This window comes from Ctenocephalides felis, unplaced genomic scaffold (assembly GCF_003426905.1).
Source record: "Ctenocephalides felis isolate EL2017-DRISC unplaced genomic scaffold, ASM342690v1 CF-g0.4_SCAFFOLD_01168, whole genome shotgun sequence".
NCBI lineage: Eukaryota > Metazoa > Arthropoda > Insecta > Siphonaptera > Pulicidae > Ctenocephalides > Ctenocephalides felis.
Window position 1 is genome coordinate 3249 of NW_020537322.1, and position 13991 is coordinate 17239.

General features: G+C 28.5%; 3 protein-coding genes across 3 annotated transcripts; 1 reads left to right on the forward strand and 2 right to left on the reverse strand.

The window, feature by feature from the left end:
- Positions 1 to 3498: 3498 nt before the first annotated feature.
- On the forward strand, positions 3499 to 7480 carry LOC113365634 (inositol polyphosphate multikinase-like; the record flags this gene model as incomplete). The annotated part of the gene is made up of 5 exons (XM_026607144.1): positions 3499 to 3718; positions 3793 to 4094; positions 6067 to 6202; positions 6659 to 6869; positions 6988 to 7480. Coding segments are annotated over 5 exons (1362 nt in total), but the record flags the coding sequence as incomplete, so codon positions are not given.
- Positions 7481 to 9130: 1650 nt separating this feature from the next.
- On the reverse strand, positions 9131 to 10026 carry LOC113365633 (zinc finger A20 and AN1 domain-containing stress-associated protein 4-like). Its single transcript, XM_026607143.1, has 2 exons — positions 9585 to 10026; positions 9131 to 9443 (listed from the first exon to the last, which is right to left on the reverse strand). The coding sequence occupies exons 1-2, from the start codon at positions 9939 to 9941 to the stop codon at positions 9264 to 9266; spliced, it is 537 nt and encodes a 178-aa protein (XP_026462928.1). The 5' UTR covers positions 9942 to 10026; the 3' UTR covers positions 9131 to 9263.
- Positions 10027 to 10662: 636 nt separating this feature from the next.
- On the reverse strand, positions 10663 to 12429 carry LOC113365632. The gene is made up of 4 exons (XM_026607142.1): positions 12324 to 12429; positions 11446 to 11959; positions 11167 to 11347; positions 10663 to 10754 (listed from the first exon to the last, which is right to left on the reverse strand). Exons 1-4 carry the CDS (start codon positions 12410 to 12412, stop codon positions 10663 to 10665), a joined length of 876 nt encoding a protein of 291 aa, XP_026462927.1. The 5' UTR covers positions 12413 to 12429.
- Positions 12430 to 13991: the final 1562 nt, after the last annotated feature.

A 13991-nucleotide genomic window follows, 5' to 3' on the forward strand; every position in this document is an offset into this window, starting at 1 on the left:
GCTAGTAAGAAATCACGTGTATTTAATGTTTACCTGATTTTTTTTATTTTTTAAATGTAAAAATTTTAATTCTTTAAATTTTAAAGAAAATTCTAACATTTCTCAAAAAAATCACAAAACATCACGTGGGGGAGGGAGGGGTATAGTAAGATATCACGAGTATTTATTTTTTAACTGATTTTTTTAAAAAAATTCAAACATTTTCAAAAAAAAAATCAAAAATTTTACAGTTTTATCACGTAACTAAAAATACACGTGATGTTTGGTGAAAAAAGGAGGGTAATTTTGAATATCATCATATGTATGTATATATATGTATCACCAAGGGGGAGGGGGTGGGGCCAAAAATCCTTAAAAACTGGCTCACGTGATTAATGGACACTCCCTTACCATACAGCCAACCACGCCGTAAATCCCTTATAAATATTGGAAATATCAATTACCATAACAAAAATTTAGCTTTTTTATATTCTATAAAAATGCTTGTATGCATTATTATTTTTATCTTTATCACAATACAAATATAAACAATGATAAAGTTTTGGTTTTCCATCGAAATGCATCGTCGATCATACGCATCCCTCCTTCGTTCTGCGTCGATGTGAAGAATTCCAACTGCTGCGGAACATTCTTGTTCAGTATCCGCATGTGTTAACATCGCATATAATTTTTCTTTGGAATAATTTCTTAAAATTTGTGCTGTGTTTCAATTGTTCATATTTGTTAAATATTTGTTACTCTACTGCTACTACTACATCCGGATTAAATGGTAACATGTGACTCATTTCATCAATATATGTTATACTAATTTTACATCCGTTTAATTTTACTAACAAAATTTTGTTTAGAACTTATGACATCCTTTCTGGATGGTATTCAAAGTTTTTAGCTAATAATTTGATATTAATAACGAAAAGTGCGGTTGGTAATAAATTATTCTATTTTTGGTTTGTTTACTATTAAGGTTTGTCGACATCTTGTCTGGAGTTGCTTTTAGTAGAAGTTTGATAATGTTGGCGAAAAAATACAAAATCAAAAATTTTGTGATATAGGATAAAATTATTTATAAGGATTGAAGAAGAATTTTGATGATATTTGCGAAGAATCACAAGATTAATAATATTGCGATTTGGGATAAAATGAATTGTATGATTTTTATATTTCATCTACCAGAATTCTTTTTTTTACTTCACACCATATAATTTGCACCTGTCCTAGTGGACATCTAGCAAATATAAAGGAAATATAATAAATAAATTGCAATAAGTAGAAGTTATACCAGTGTTACTTCTGCTTTGAATAAAAAAATTGAGTAAACATTTCCTATTTAAAAAATTAAAAAAAAAATGATTTGAAATTTAATTTCCTTTACGTAGCAAGTTCCTATAAGTATTTTTACCTATAAAGTTAACAGCCAAAAGGGGCCATTTTTTTGGGATGGGTGTATATTTATCATATGTTTTTTTTATATTTGACTCTCAAATAAATTTGATTTTCTTATTTTTTTTCTTATTAAAGCAACATTTTCTGGGCTAATACAATGGAATGGAAGTGTATGATAAATAATTTTTTATACTTGACCTACTTTTTATTTATTTTCACAAATAAATTTAATTTTCTCAATTTTTAATCATTTTACCTTTTAATGATTTTAAGTGAAAAGGCAATTTTAAGGATTTTCAAATAGATTATTATAAATAAATATTGTAACATTGTCTAATATTTATAAGAATTATATAAACTGAATTGCAAAGTTGCAATTATTTCTTTAAAGTATATTAGAACTATAGTCAGAATTAAAAATAAAATCTGTATTATTTTAGATGTACAAAAAAATTTTTTTTTGAAAAAAAAAAAGTTGAAACAAATTTTTTTTTCCAAAATCAATTATTTTGTTAAGACAAGCAGAAAGTGAATCATTTAAATCGGACGCTTAGTTCTCTCAAAAACTGCCATTTTTTACACAATTAGCTTCGTATTTTCGAAATGGCTGGGCCTGCCTTTGCCAAAAACTAATAAACACTTCTCCCAATCATTACTAAATGAATGTTTTTTAGATCATTCAAATCGGATGCTCCGTTCTCTCAAAAACTCGATTTCTATTCTCTGTACTCTTTGCTCTTTATCTCCGTAACTGCTGGACCTGCCTTTGCCAAAAACTAATCAGCTCATCTCCCTATCAATAGGAATCGAATGTTTTTTGAACCATTCAAATCGGTTGATCCGTGCGCCCGAAAACGTGACTGGAAATTTGTGTCCATACATACAAACACACACACACACACATCCATTTTTTCTGAGGTATGCCAAAATGTTCAGAAACCTTCAAAACGTCGAGAAATGTAAAAATTTTCATTTTCGATTTTTGGCCCATTGAAATAACTTACCCTACGGGAAGTTAATAATTTATTTGTTTTGTTTTCTTATATATATTTATAATTCACTAAATATATTTGTACTTAGTAATTATAATATTTTGAAAAGGTATATTTAAACAGTATGACTACATATAAGAAAAATGTCAATTGTATACTATTATCTAGATAAACGAAATAAAAAGTGGATAAAGTACGGAAATAGATAATTTTAGTGATACAAAATATTTTAAAACAATCATTTACATATCCATTTTACAAGTTATGATATCACATGCTAATCCAGGCACGATTTTTCATTGTACTATTAGCAACATGCCGTATCTACCAAAATGATTAATTCTAATTGTAAGATAACATATCATATTATGTACGATATGATTTAAATGTAAGAGCCACAACGGCGTTGTAAATTATTTTATTCTAATATTTGCAAGATGAAGTATATCAATTATTAATAAACTAAAAAATCTTTTTATTCCATAGCATTCAGCGATTTTTGTCCCTGATTTATTGGAATAAATGCAATTAAAATTGACCTCGACTAAAATTATTGTTTAGAAATTTCGACCTAGAAAGTATATTTTGGGCGTTGTAACTTATTTTAATGTGTTTTTTTGTGATAACTAAATTTTATGCAGTTTTTAATGGATTGTGAAATTTGATGATAGATACTAAATACTCTATAAAATAAAAATATATTAACGTAAGATTTAAATATTCAAATTTTCACTGTATTATATAATGTGATGGAATATAATGTTAGGTGATAAACAAACTAATATTAATTTTATTACTTTGGAATAAAACATGCTCGGAGCCGAGAGCTAACAGTTAACTCTATATAAGAAAATATTATTCTCTTGATTTCTAAATATAGTTATAAATGTATACAAAAAATGTTAAGGAATTTTTAATATTTTTATTTACATTTTACTTTTTACGTCTTAACAAGATCTTCTATCCACCTGCATATCTAAATATTTTATATAGTCTTGGAATGTTTGTTTTCATTCAACTGTTACAATTTGTTTAATAGGAGTAAATGTGATAGGTGTTTATATAAGACAATAATTTTTATATTTTTATTTTTATTTATTTATTATTTCTATTTACCTTTCAGGACGTTATAAGCCGAATGCAATTGCCGCCTTTCCAGGGGCGGCGTCAAAGTACACCAGGAGTTTTCTTCGGTCAACTATCTTCTCTTCGAGTACCAGCATCTTTAACATCTTCGCCCATGCAACGCGCGGACTCCTTGACCACCGAACTACCTCCAGACACCACCCCTCTGGACAACCAGGTGGCTGGACATAGCTTCGAACCGGGGACAGATGCCCTGGGTAAGAGATAAATTTTAGAATCTGTCTATCAAAGTTGCTGGTTAATTACTATTTATAATATTATTTATTACCAGGGATGCTAAAACATTCCGATGGCACAATCCTGAAACCTTGCACAAAGCCGCTGTGTGGAATCCGTGAATCACGTTTCTATGAGTCTCTCAAAGAAAGCACAAGTAGAAGCAAAGCTCTTCTTGCTTCGCTGGTTCCGGAGTATCATGGTACTAGAAGATTACGAGTTGGCCCAAGAGACATCAATTTTATAGTATTAGCCGATGTCACCCAAGGCATGAGAGAACCTTGCATTATGGATGTTAAGATTGGTAAAAGAACCTGGGATCCACTTGCTACTCCTGAAAAGATTAAAGCCGAGGAGGTAGGTCTTAATAATTATTTTTATGGTTTTTAGTATTGTTTTTTGTTTTTAATTCTTGCTAATTGATTAGCAGCGCAATATGTATCGAGTATTATTGGAATAATAATTTCAACAGTTTTCATCTGCTTAGGGTTGTTTTTTACAAACTTGCCATCAATGAATGAGATTATTCTACTATCTCTTAGGGAGCGTCCATTGATCACGTGAGCGAATTTTTAAGGATTTTTGGTCCTCCCTCCCCCTTGGTGATATTCAAAATTACCCCCCTCCCCCTCCAAACATCACATCGCCATTTGGCGGTCAAAAATGATCATTAGACATATGCACATAAAATTATCAGGTATTTTATAGAGATTTTAACAATAAGTATGAACTTTGTTTACATTCCTATGGGTTCCGTACCAATGTTTATCCGTTAGACGGCGACGAGGAGCCTACGCGCTTTGACATTTTGTCTCTATGCAGTTAAAGCAGTACCATTGCTTTGAAAAAAAGTTCAAAATTTTCAAACTATGCCAAAATAAAGAAAACTTTTTTTTCAAACAATTTTTTTTTTTTTAAAAAAGTAATTTTTTGTCGAATTTATAGTTTCTCAAAATTCTAATTTTTTCGAAGTAAATTTTTTTCAAAAATGTTAATTGCTTTTAAAAAAATAATAATTTTTGGTACGGGAAGTTCCAGCAATTTGCCTTAAGGCATGGTGCCATGCGCCCCACTAGTTATTTTTTTTTGAAAATGTTTGAATTTAAAAAAAAACAGTTTACAAATAAATACACGCGATATTTTACTATAACCCCCCAACCCCCCCTAGGAACCTCACGTGATTAATGGACGCCCCCTTATGCATTACAATAACTAATTCTCATGAAAATCACCAGAAAATGTTCTATATTTTTCAAAATATTATTTATTTTTATAACGTTTTATTAAATAAACTATTTATTACTCTTTTTAATATCTCTACCATTTTTTGTAAAATGCATAAGCTTCAATTATGAATTTTATTTAAGACTGTTTGCATAAATGATATTTTTATCAATTAAGCTTCTGACATTTTTAAATAATTTGATTAAAAATAAAGTTTTTTTTTTATTATTAATTCACAATACTTCTTTATAATTATTATAATAATTATCTCTATTATCTTTATAATTATTCTTAATAAAAGTATACTTTTATTTTTATTATTATTATAATTTGATAATAATTAAAATAACTATTATTAGATTTTATTATTATTTTTTTTTTAATTATCTCACTTATCTATGTTAATAATAATTATTATTATTACTATTATTATTTTTATTATTATTGTTTTTAATTATTATGTATTTTGATTTCACATTTTTAATTTTTACTTTGAAAACACTATCATTCATTTTCTATTGTATTTTTTCAAAAATATATATTACTAAATGCTTTAGTAACAGTTGCAAGACACTTATAACTTTACAATTTAAATATTTTTATATTCAAAATAATATTATAGTTTGTATGAATTTTATTACATCATAATCATCAATCATGTTCTATTTATTTTATTTAAATCGTTTAGCCTCTATTATTTTTATTTCTGGTAGCACGTGGATCAATCAATACACATGTATTGTTTTCAATTACGTTAACTGCGTTCATTATTCGAATAGCAACAAGCGAGTTGATAATTTTAGAGTTTTATTTGCAGAAATCATTATCAGTTTGCAAATAAAAAGAGTTTATTTGGATATCATTTTAGCAGTATCGATTTAATTTCTGTTCTGTGTAAAACAATGCACGACATTTATAAAAATGTGCTAAATTGTTTCAATTAGTTTGGTTTGACAAAAAAATATTGTCGTACAGAATTTGCTTAATGTTTTGTTTGAAAGCGTATTGAATCAATTAGCACGTGCTAAAAAGATTCATGCTACGGGTTCAGGAAATTATATATGTTCTAGTTTTTAAATACTAATTCCTTTTTACTTATTTTCAGTCTAAATACACTGCCTGCAAAAATGCCCTTAGTTTTTGCATTCCTGGATTCCAAGTTCATTCTATTAAAACCGGACGGGTACGAAGATTTGGTAAAGACTATGGTAAAAAGTTGAGCCCAGAATCTGTTAAAGAAGGTAATAAATTCATGATAGGAAAATGTAAATAGAAATTTATTCTTTAAAATCAAAAATCAAATTTGCTACTGAAGAAGAAAATATCAATTATATTTGTATTATGTAATGTAATCCATGGATCTGTGACAATATTTGTGAGAATACAATTAATCATATGTTCAAGATAAGATTTTCTCAAAGAATTTTTATTAATAATTTTTATAATATATTAATATACATATAGGTCGCAATGTACAATCTGAATTGAATATCCACTGAATACAAAAATATTCATCCTTAGTATATATACTACGGATGAAAAACCATCTATATATAGATGGTCTCATTTTCAAATTAGAAAAACTTTATTACTGAAAAATGTCTAAGAACAAGCAATCATTTGATATATTTATGATTAACATTGAGCTTCATGAGACAAAGTTCTTGTAAATAACTTTTATATTTGATTGTTTTCAGCATTACGCACATTTTTAAATGCACCAGACGATACTCAACTATGCCGGGCTCTCCTGGTTCAATTGCTGGCTGGACTGTGGCGAGTTTTACGATGGGCGCGATCTCAGACTGACCTCCGTCTTTATAGCAGCAGCCTGCTGTTGGCTTACGATGCAAAACGCCTTCGTGAAGAGTTGGAAGCGCGCCCACCAGTACCAAAACCAGTAAACAGGTCGGTCAAATATAAAAATATTAAAATTTATTTTAAATGAATACTTATAAATTGGAATATTTTTACAATATACTATATTGTTAATGAATATCAACCCGAAGTTCATTTTTACCTACAGGGTGCGTCTAGGACGTTCTGGTAGTTTGCGCCTGCATACGAAACCTTTAGATACATTATCGATGAACGGCTCATCGTGCGCTCTTAGCGGTCAATTAAGTCCCACAGGAGCCCCCCTATTTAGACCAGGTAGAAGACCTTCATCTCCGGAAATCTTATTTAGTGCAGCATCAAATCCAGCCACAGCAATAGCCGGTTCTCCTACAAAATACCGTGGTCTTCAACGAACACATTCGTTCAGACATAACTATGACAACGACATGAAAAATATAAGACGAAATTACGAAAGCATGCTTGATGATTTGATAGCAACTGAAGATGCACCAGCGTCGGGAACGCCTGGTGATAATTGGGCAGTTGTGAAAATGATAGATTTTGCTCACGTGTTTCCGGCAACTAATGAATTCGGGCCGGATAAAAACTATTTGGCCGGAGTTGAAAATCTTGTAAAATTGTTTGAAGCACTGCTTGTGGAAACAGAATGGACTGAATGAACAGGAAACTATTTGTTCACGTATGTATGATGATGTGTTACATAATTGATAGTCATTTATATATTAATACGCAATATATTGCGTATAGGTTTAATACTAATGATATTTATGAACACGTATATGTATCTTAAGTGCTGCATATAAGTACATGCAGCGCTTAAAATACCAATTTCATCATGCAATACATTCGAATGATTTAGAAAGTTCATTTTATCAAACTCTAAATGCACTTCTTATTGGAGCCGATACCATAAAAAATGGTTTGGTAATTATGAATGTTTTCTGAAATTCGATATCTAACAATACAAATTATATTTACTCCTAAACATAAACAAGTAAATAGTTTTTAAAACTATTCCTATTTGCATGTATATAAATGTTGTATAACCTTTATATTTAAATTAAGTCTTAATTGAGACACATATACCATGTTCATTAAGCTGCATTTTTTATTGCAATTCTGGCATTTTCACTTAATTGCTGATAGTCATTATAAGTGATATTATTATTATTACGAAAAAGTTATGACTTTTTCTAAAAGCAGGTGCAGTACGTACATATTGTAATTGATATTGCCATTGAAAATTCAGAATTTTTATCTTTTATAAACTGTTTATATACGGATACATAAAAAGTAGAATTGTGCAGAATTAGTATGTTTATGAATTAAAATATTTTCATTTTGATACATTTGTAATTTATGATAACTGACCTAATTTAATATGGAATTAATATTAAGATTTGAAAATTACAATTATAAAAAAATTATACAGGGAATATCTGTTAACGTGAAGAGAAATTCTTACTTAATTATTAATTATATTCTATAATCTAATCATATAAAACTTGTTATTGTCATCACACACTGCTTTTTGAAGAAACCTCCATATATATATTTAAACTATATTTAACATGATATTTAATAATAAGTCAAAACAGTATTTATTTAAAATATTTTATTAGCAAAATTAGTATTTTGTGGCTAATACAATAAAATTTCAAATTAATTTTGCTTCATATCATTGATAGTCACATGATCAAAGTCATTTCATCAATCTGGCGTTATTTATATTTGATATATTCACTAATATTTTTATATTTATTATTATTTAGATAATATAACAGTTCCTTAATAATAATGCTATGTTTTATAAATTATATTAGCTAGTAAACATTTTCTTTATAGGCATTATGTAATTTTAAAAAAATACAGTTTTTATCTATGACTTGTTTTGGTATAATATAATTAGTTTATGGTGATTTAGTGCACACATAAATGTTTAGAATTATGCCTCACAACACGGTCTTTGTATCTGCTACAAAGGATAAACAATAACACCTCTCTGTTTGAAAAACATAAATTCTTTCTGAACAAAACATAAGATTTATATGGAATTCTTAAAAATTTAAACAATATCAACAACTATAATACTAAAGCTTTAAATTTTTTTAATAACTAAATAAGAATTATAAATCACAAAACAATAATGAACTCATGTTAATTTCTTACATAACTGAATATTTTATTTATTAATTCATATTTAATTCTTAATAATTCATAACTAATTTATTTATTATAAATCTATGCAAACTTCTGTTAAAACCATTTTATAATTTCTATATGAAAACAAACTGATAGTTTTATTTTGAGAAATTTAGTTAATACATTTTTCATCATTAGTTTTGGTTGTTTGTGCGAACTAGATATATAATTTATTTTTCTATGGCCCAGTTGTTATCACAAAGAAAAAACATCAAAATATAACATATAATTAATGATACGTTATATTTTAGGAAGCTTAGGTGCAGTTACAACTGGATTATCTTGCTCAATTTGTTTGCGACCTTCTTCTTTATAGTCATAGGTACAACTATGCGTCTCTGCATAGCGGTGTTGTGCACAAAATGTCCCACCGCATCTGCATACCATGGCTGTTGTTATTGTGAGCCGTTTACCACAAACCTACAAGGTAAAACAAATTATTATTTTCTATAATATATATATATATATATATATATATATATATATATAATCTTGAACAACAATTTAATTATTACAGTTAAAATAACAATTGGTAAACCGTATTTTAAACTATTTGCATACCTTGCATCTCATTCGTTTTTTCTTTGCAACAGGTTCTCCTGCTGGCGTCTCTGCAGAATCTTCAGGTTGTGATTTCTCTGAGGTTCTCTCTTTGCTTTTTGATGGATTTACAGAATGATTTGAAGAGTTAGATTCAGTATTTTTTAAGGTTGGCGCTTGAAAAATTACAAGTGTACTATTTTGTGTTCTTTTTAAAGAACCGCCGGGAGTCCAAGACAATTTTGGTAAAGATTTAGACTGTGGTGTAGAATGAATTATTGGCAGGGGAGTAGGTGCCATAGTTTTATTTTTGGTATGTTTTAAACAACACTGTTTTTGATGTGCAATTTCTTCTCTAAATATTGAAGTATTTGGCATTTTTATAATTTTATGTTCATCTTTATTCAGCAAAGGCTGAGCCTCACAAGATAGGCAATTTAGACCTTCAAAACTTCTAACTCGATCAGTATTTCACATTCTACTAAATCTGCTTTGAGAATTTAATGGCGAGTGCATGTGAGAATGTTCATTAATTTTGACAAACACTCACTAGATCTATTAAGTCCCCTGTTCTTAGACATATTCACTTTTCGTTTTGGTATGCGAACTCTATCCAAGTTTTCATAACTACCAGTATAGTCCAAATATTCAGTATTGCTATGTCGTCAACTGTGGTGTTTCAAATTTCTTGGAGTTCAACTTTTCTAAATTTGATGTACTACAAGAATGTTGAAAATCATCATTAAAATAAACATCCTTTGTTTTATCAAGGTTAGATGTGGATGAACATTGTGTGTTATGAATGTTATTGTTCAATTGATGCAGTGCTGGATTGCTTTGGAAATAAGTTCTATTTGATCTCTGAAGTGGCGGGGGCTCATACCTTGCATGTGAAGATGCCTGGATATTTGATCTTAATTCACAGCTTGAATTAGAATTTTGTTGAATATATTGCGAAATGCTTTTAAGATTAGGGTATCCTTTGTGATTCCCTATTTCCAAACATTCTATGGAGTCTGATAAGTTGATTTTAGTTGACACAGGAGCTTCCATGTGCAACTTAGGGCTTTCCAATTGCATACTAAAAGTGTCTAAAGTATCATCCCGCTGACAGGTCTTCAGGAGTTACTTGAGGTCTAGGAGAATCTCCTGGAGGATACAATAAACAGGACAGGCGATAACGACTGCTATCTGCAACAAAATACGTATATTCAGATGTATGTTTATCATTTTATTTTCAAATTTAAATTTAAACTAACACTCTTTCAATAATATTAAATAATATACACTAAATTTCATATTGAAAAAATAATATTATTTTAAAGCGAGAAAAAGGTATTTGTAAAATATATTATTTGCACACATTTATTTTTTGATGAAAGGAAAAAAAACAATTGCACTTAATATCATAATCATTTCTGATGACACATAAATTTAATAAAATATATCACACAAAGTGCTGTAATCTCGATATATAACTTTATTTTTTTTAGGATTAATTAATATAGATCAGATATTAATGATAACATTTGAAATTGTATTTATTCATTAATGTTTGAAAGTCAATAACAAATTAATAAATTTTATTATTAATGATTATTACCTCCTGTTGATGTTGAAGGCACAGGGCATGGAGTTGGAAGTAGTTTCAAAGGCTCTTCATGATCATCTGACAATGTTAATTCTAAACTAAGTTCGCCCTCATTTTGGTAGCAAACAGGACCGGCACCTGTAACAAGACCCTCCGGTGTTGGTACTCTTTCAGCTTTATGTCTTCGACTGATCTAAAAACGTTATTGACATACATAGATTATTACATAATCAAACTTTTTAAAAACACAATTTTTAATTTTAGATAGAGCATTGAAAAAAGAATATTCACCTGAGTTACACGACTTTCATCAGAGGAATCAGAATCTTCACGAAGTCTTCTTGCTGAAGGCATATCTGAGGACTTGTTTGAACTAACACCTATAATGTAAGTAGCTTGTGCTACACTATTCCGAACTCTTCTGATAGGCTTACTTCCACCTTTAGAAACAAGGCCTAGGAGTTCCAATTCCTCACTAATAATTTCAGTACTTGTTTTGGAACCATATGGTAACTTATGTCGCTTTAATTTAACAGTTGTGGATGATTTTTCAACAGTACTATTTTTGTTTCTTTTTAATTGCAATGCTTCCATTTTCTTACGCAAATCTCTCATCTTAGTGAAAGTGCAAATATTTTCTTGCATTTTATCCAAACCCCAATCATTGTCATAGGCACCCTCTGGTGAATCATCACTTGGATTTGAAGAGTCCGTGTCATATGACCTAGCAATACGAAATATGCTCATACTTGAACCATCATGATGTAATTCTAAACGATATTTTCCACTTTTTCTAATTTCATCGCTAAAATTATTTTTTAAAAATATGTTCAAGCAATGAATATTGTGTGCACTATCAGAGATAAATTATCATAACTGATATTATGTTAATTTCACAATAGAATTTTTCAGAATAACAGTTTTTCATTTATAACATTAAACATAAACAAAATGTAAAAGCATAATTCTCCATTATTATTGAGAAAATTTTATTTTATTTTCGAAATGTAAATATTTACTAATGAAAGAGTTACAATAGAAACACAAATAGAAGATGAAAAACGATTTTAAGTAATATATGAATATGTATACTCTTCCAAAAAAACTACATAAATCACAGTTACAATAGTTTACTTCTAAGGTAAGAATTTATGATTAAGAAACCATACCTGTCAAACAAATCTTTACAGTCTATCCAAGACTCATCAGTTTTGGGACTCTTCAACGTTCTTCTTGTAGCGATTGGACCACCTCTCATAGAAACTACTAATTTTAATGTACAGCCTTCAGTTATTTTGGCCGTGGACAATGTTGTCGAATCATCAAGCTCTTGCAATCTATACAACAAGTGTTGTTGAGAGACTGGGATACCTACAGAATGTAATTATATTTAATTAATGAAATTGATTGATATATTAGTTAAATGATTGAAAATGCATACCTTCTATTCTGTATATTCTCCATTTAATTGAAAGGACTGTATCCTGTTGCGACACAAGAAGCTCAAAAAGTGTGCCAGTCAATTTCTATAATTATTTTCAATCTTGGAGTTCTTCCAGCCATTTCTAACAATTTAATGCCCAATAGAATTCGTTCTTAAAATAAATTAACGTTATCAGTCATAAAAGATATCCCAGCATTTCCTCAAAATGTCTCCTACATATACTTATTTACATTATTTCATGTAAATTATATCACCACATATCATTATATTGACATTTTCCAAAATTTGAAGAAATTTTAGGATATTGCAAGTATAAAACAATAAATTTCTTATTGTTAAAACTTAAAACTTCGGAAGACTAATTTTGTTTGCGTTATTTTTTGTTGTGTTGGACGACTATTCTTTCATTTTGTCAAATATTTCGTAGCTTAGGTGGGGTATGAAATTTCATCGAATGCAATCCAACACGATGATACAATATCAATTCATTTAAACTTCTGAAACACATCCATAAATAGTTTGTGAAGGTAAATCGAAAGTAATAATGTTTACAAAATGACACACGTAGGGCAATATTTTATCACAAAAGAAACACTATCTGTTGTTTACACTTTTCACACGCACTAAAATGTATAAAATGCAATTGATAGCTTTTATTGAGGCATTGAAACTTTTATTTAAACTATGTACAAATTTGCTAAAGAGCGAGCGTAATGTTATTAAAATCGACGAACCTACTGATGATAAATCGCAAATATCATTTTGACTCTGATTCATAAGGCAAGTATTACCTAATTTTCAGTATTGCCATAACTATCCCAAAAAAATATCACCAAAATGAGAGCTTGTTAGAAGGTATTATGAAAATAATCTTACAGCATTATAATTTTGTAATAACAATAATATTTTAAATTAGTTTAAAAAGATATTTAATAAAAACTTTAATAAATTGTAATAGGCGCCAGAAATAATAATTTCAGTTTATTGCCAACTTCATAATACTAATATTTATCAAGTGTCAATTTATATGTCTAGGCATGTGACAGTTCTAAGTAATCAGTACTCGAAAATATAAAAGACAAAGCTTGAAATAATGTATAGTAAATATGTATAATTTTGCTAATTAATATTAATATAAATATTAACTAGTGAACAAATATGATCTTAGAATTCAAAGATCGATTCTTAACATTTCATTGTACCAAATCAGTGATTTTTAGAACTACAGAAGACGAAAGAATAATGTAAGTGAATCTGAAAATTATATATATATATATATATATATATATATATATACTTTTTCAATTGCAATATTTACTATTTAATTCAATCACCATTATTATTTTTATCACAATATTATAATATAACTAAAATAATATAATTTATATTTATG

What these genes read in the sequence shown, in the direction of transcription:
- LOC113365633 (XM_026607143.1), bottom strand. Translation starts at nt 9,941, where the DNA reads ATGCCAAATACTTCAATATTTAGAGAAGAAATTGCACATCAAAAACAG. An exon ending in AAAAACGAATGAGATGCAAG is followed by an intron (nt 9,444 to 9,584) that starts GTATGCAAATAG and finishes TTTACCTTGTAG; the next exon opens with GTTTGTGGTAAACGGCTCAC.
- LOC113365632 (XM_026607142.1), bottom strand. Translation starts at nt 12,412, where the DNA reads ATGAGAGGTGGTCCAATCGCTACAAGAAGAACGTTGAAGAGTCCCAAA. An exon ending in TGTAAAGATTTGTTTGACAG is followed by an intron (nt 11,960 to 12,323) that starts GTATGGTTTCTT and finishes AAATAATTTTAG; the next exon opens with CGATGAAATTAGAAAAAGTG. An exon ending in GCCTTCAACATCAACAGGAG is followed by an intron (nt 10,755 to 11,166) that starts GTAATAATCATT and finishes ATTTTGTTGCAG; the next exon opens with ATAGCAGTCGTTATCGCCTG.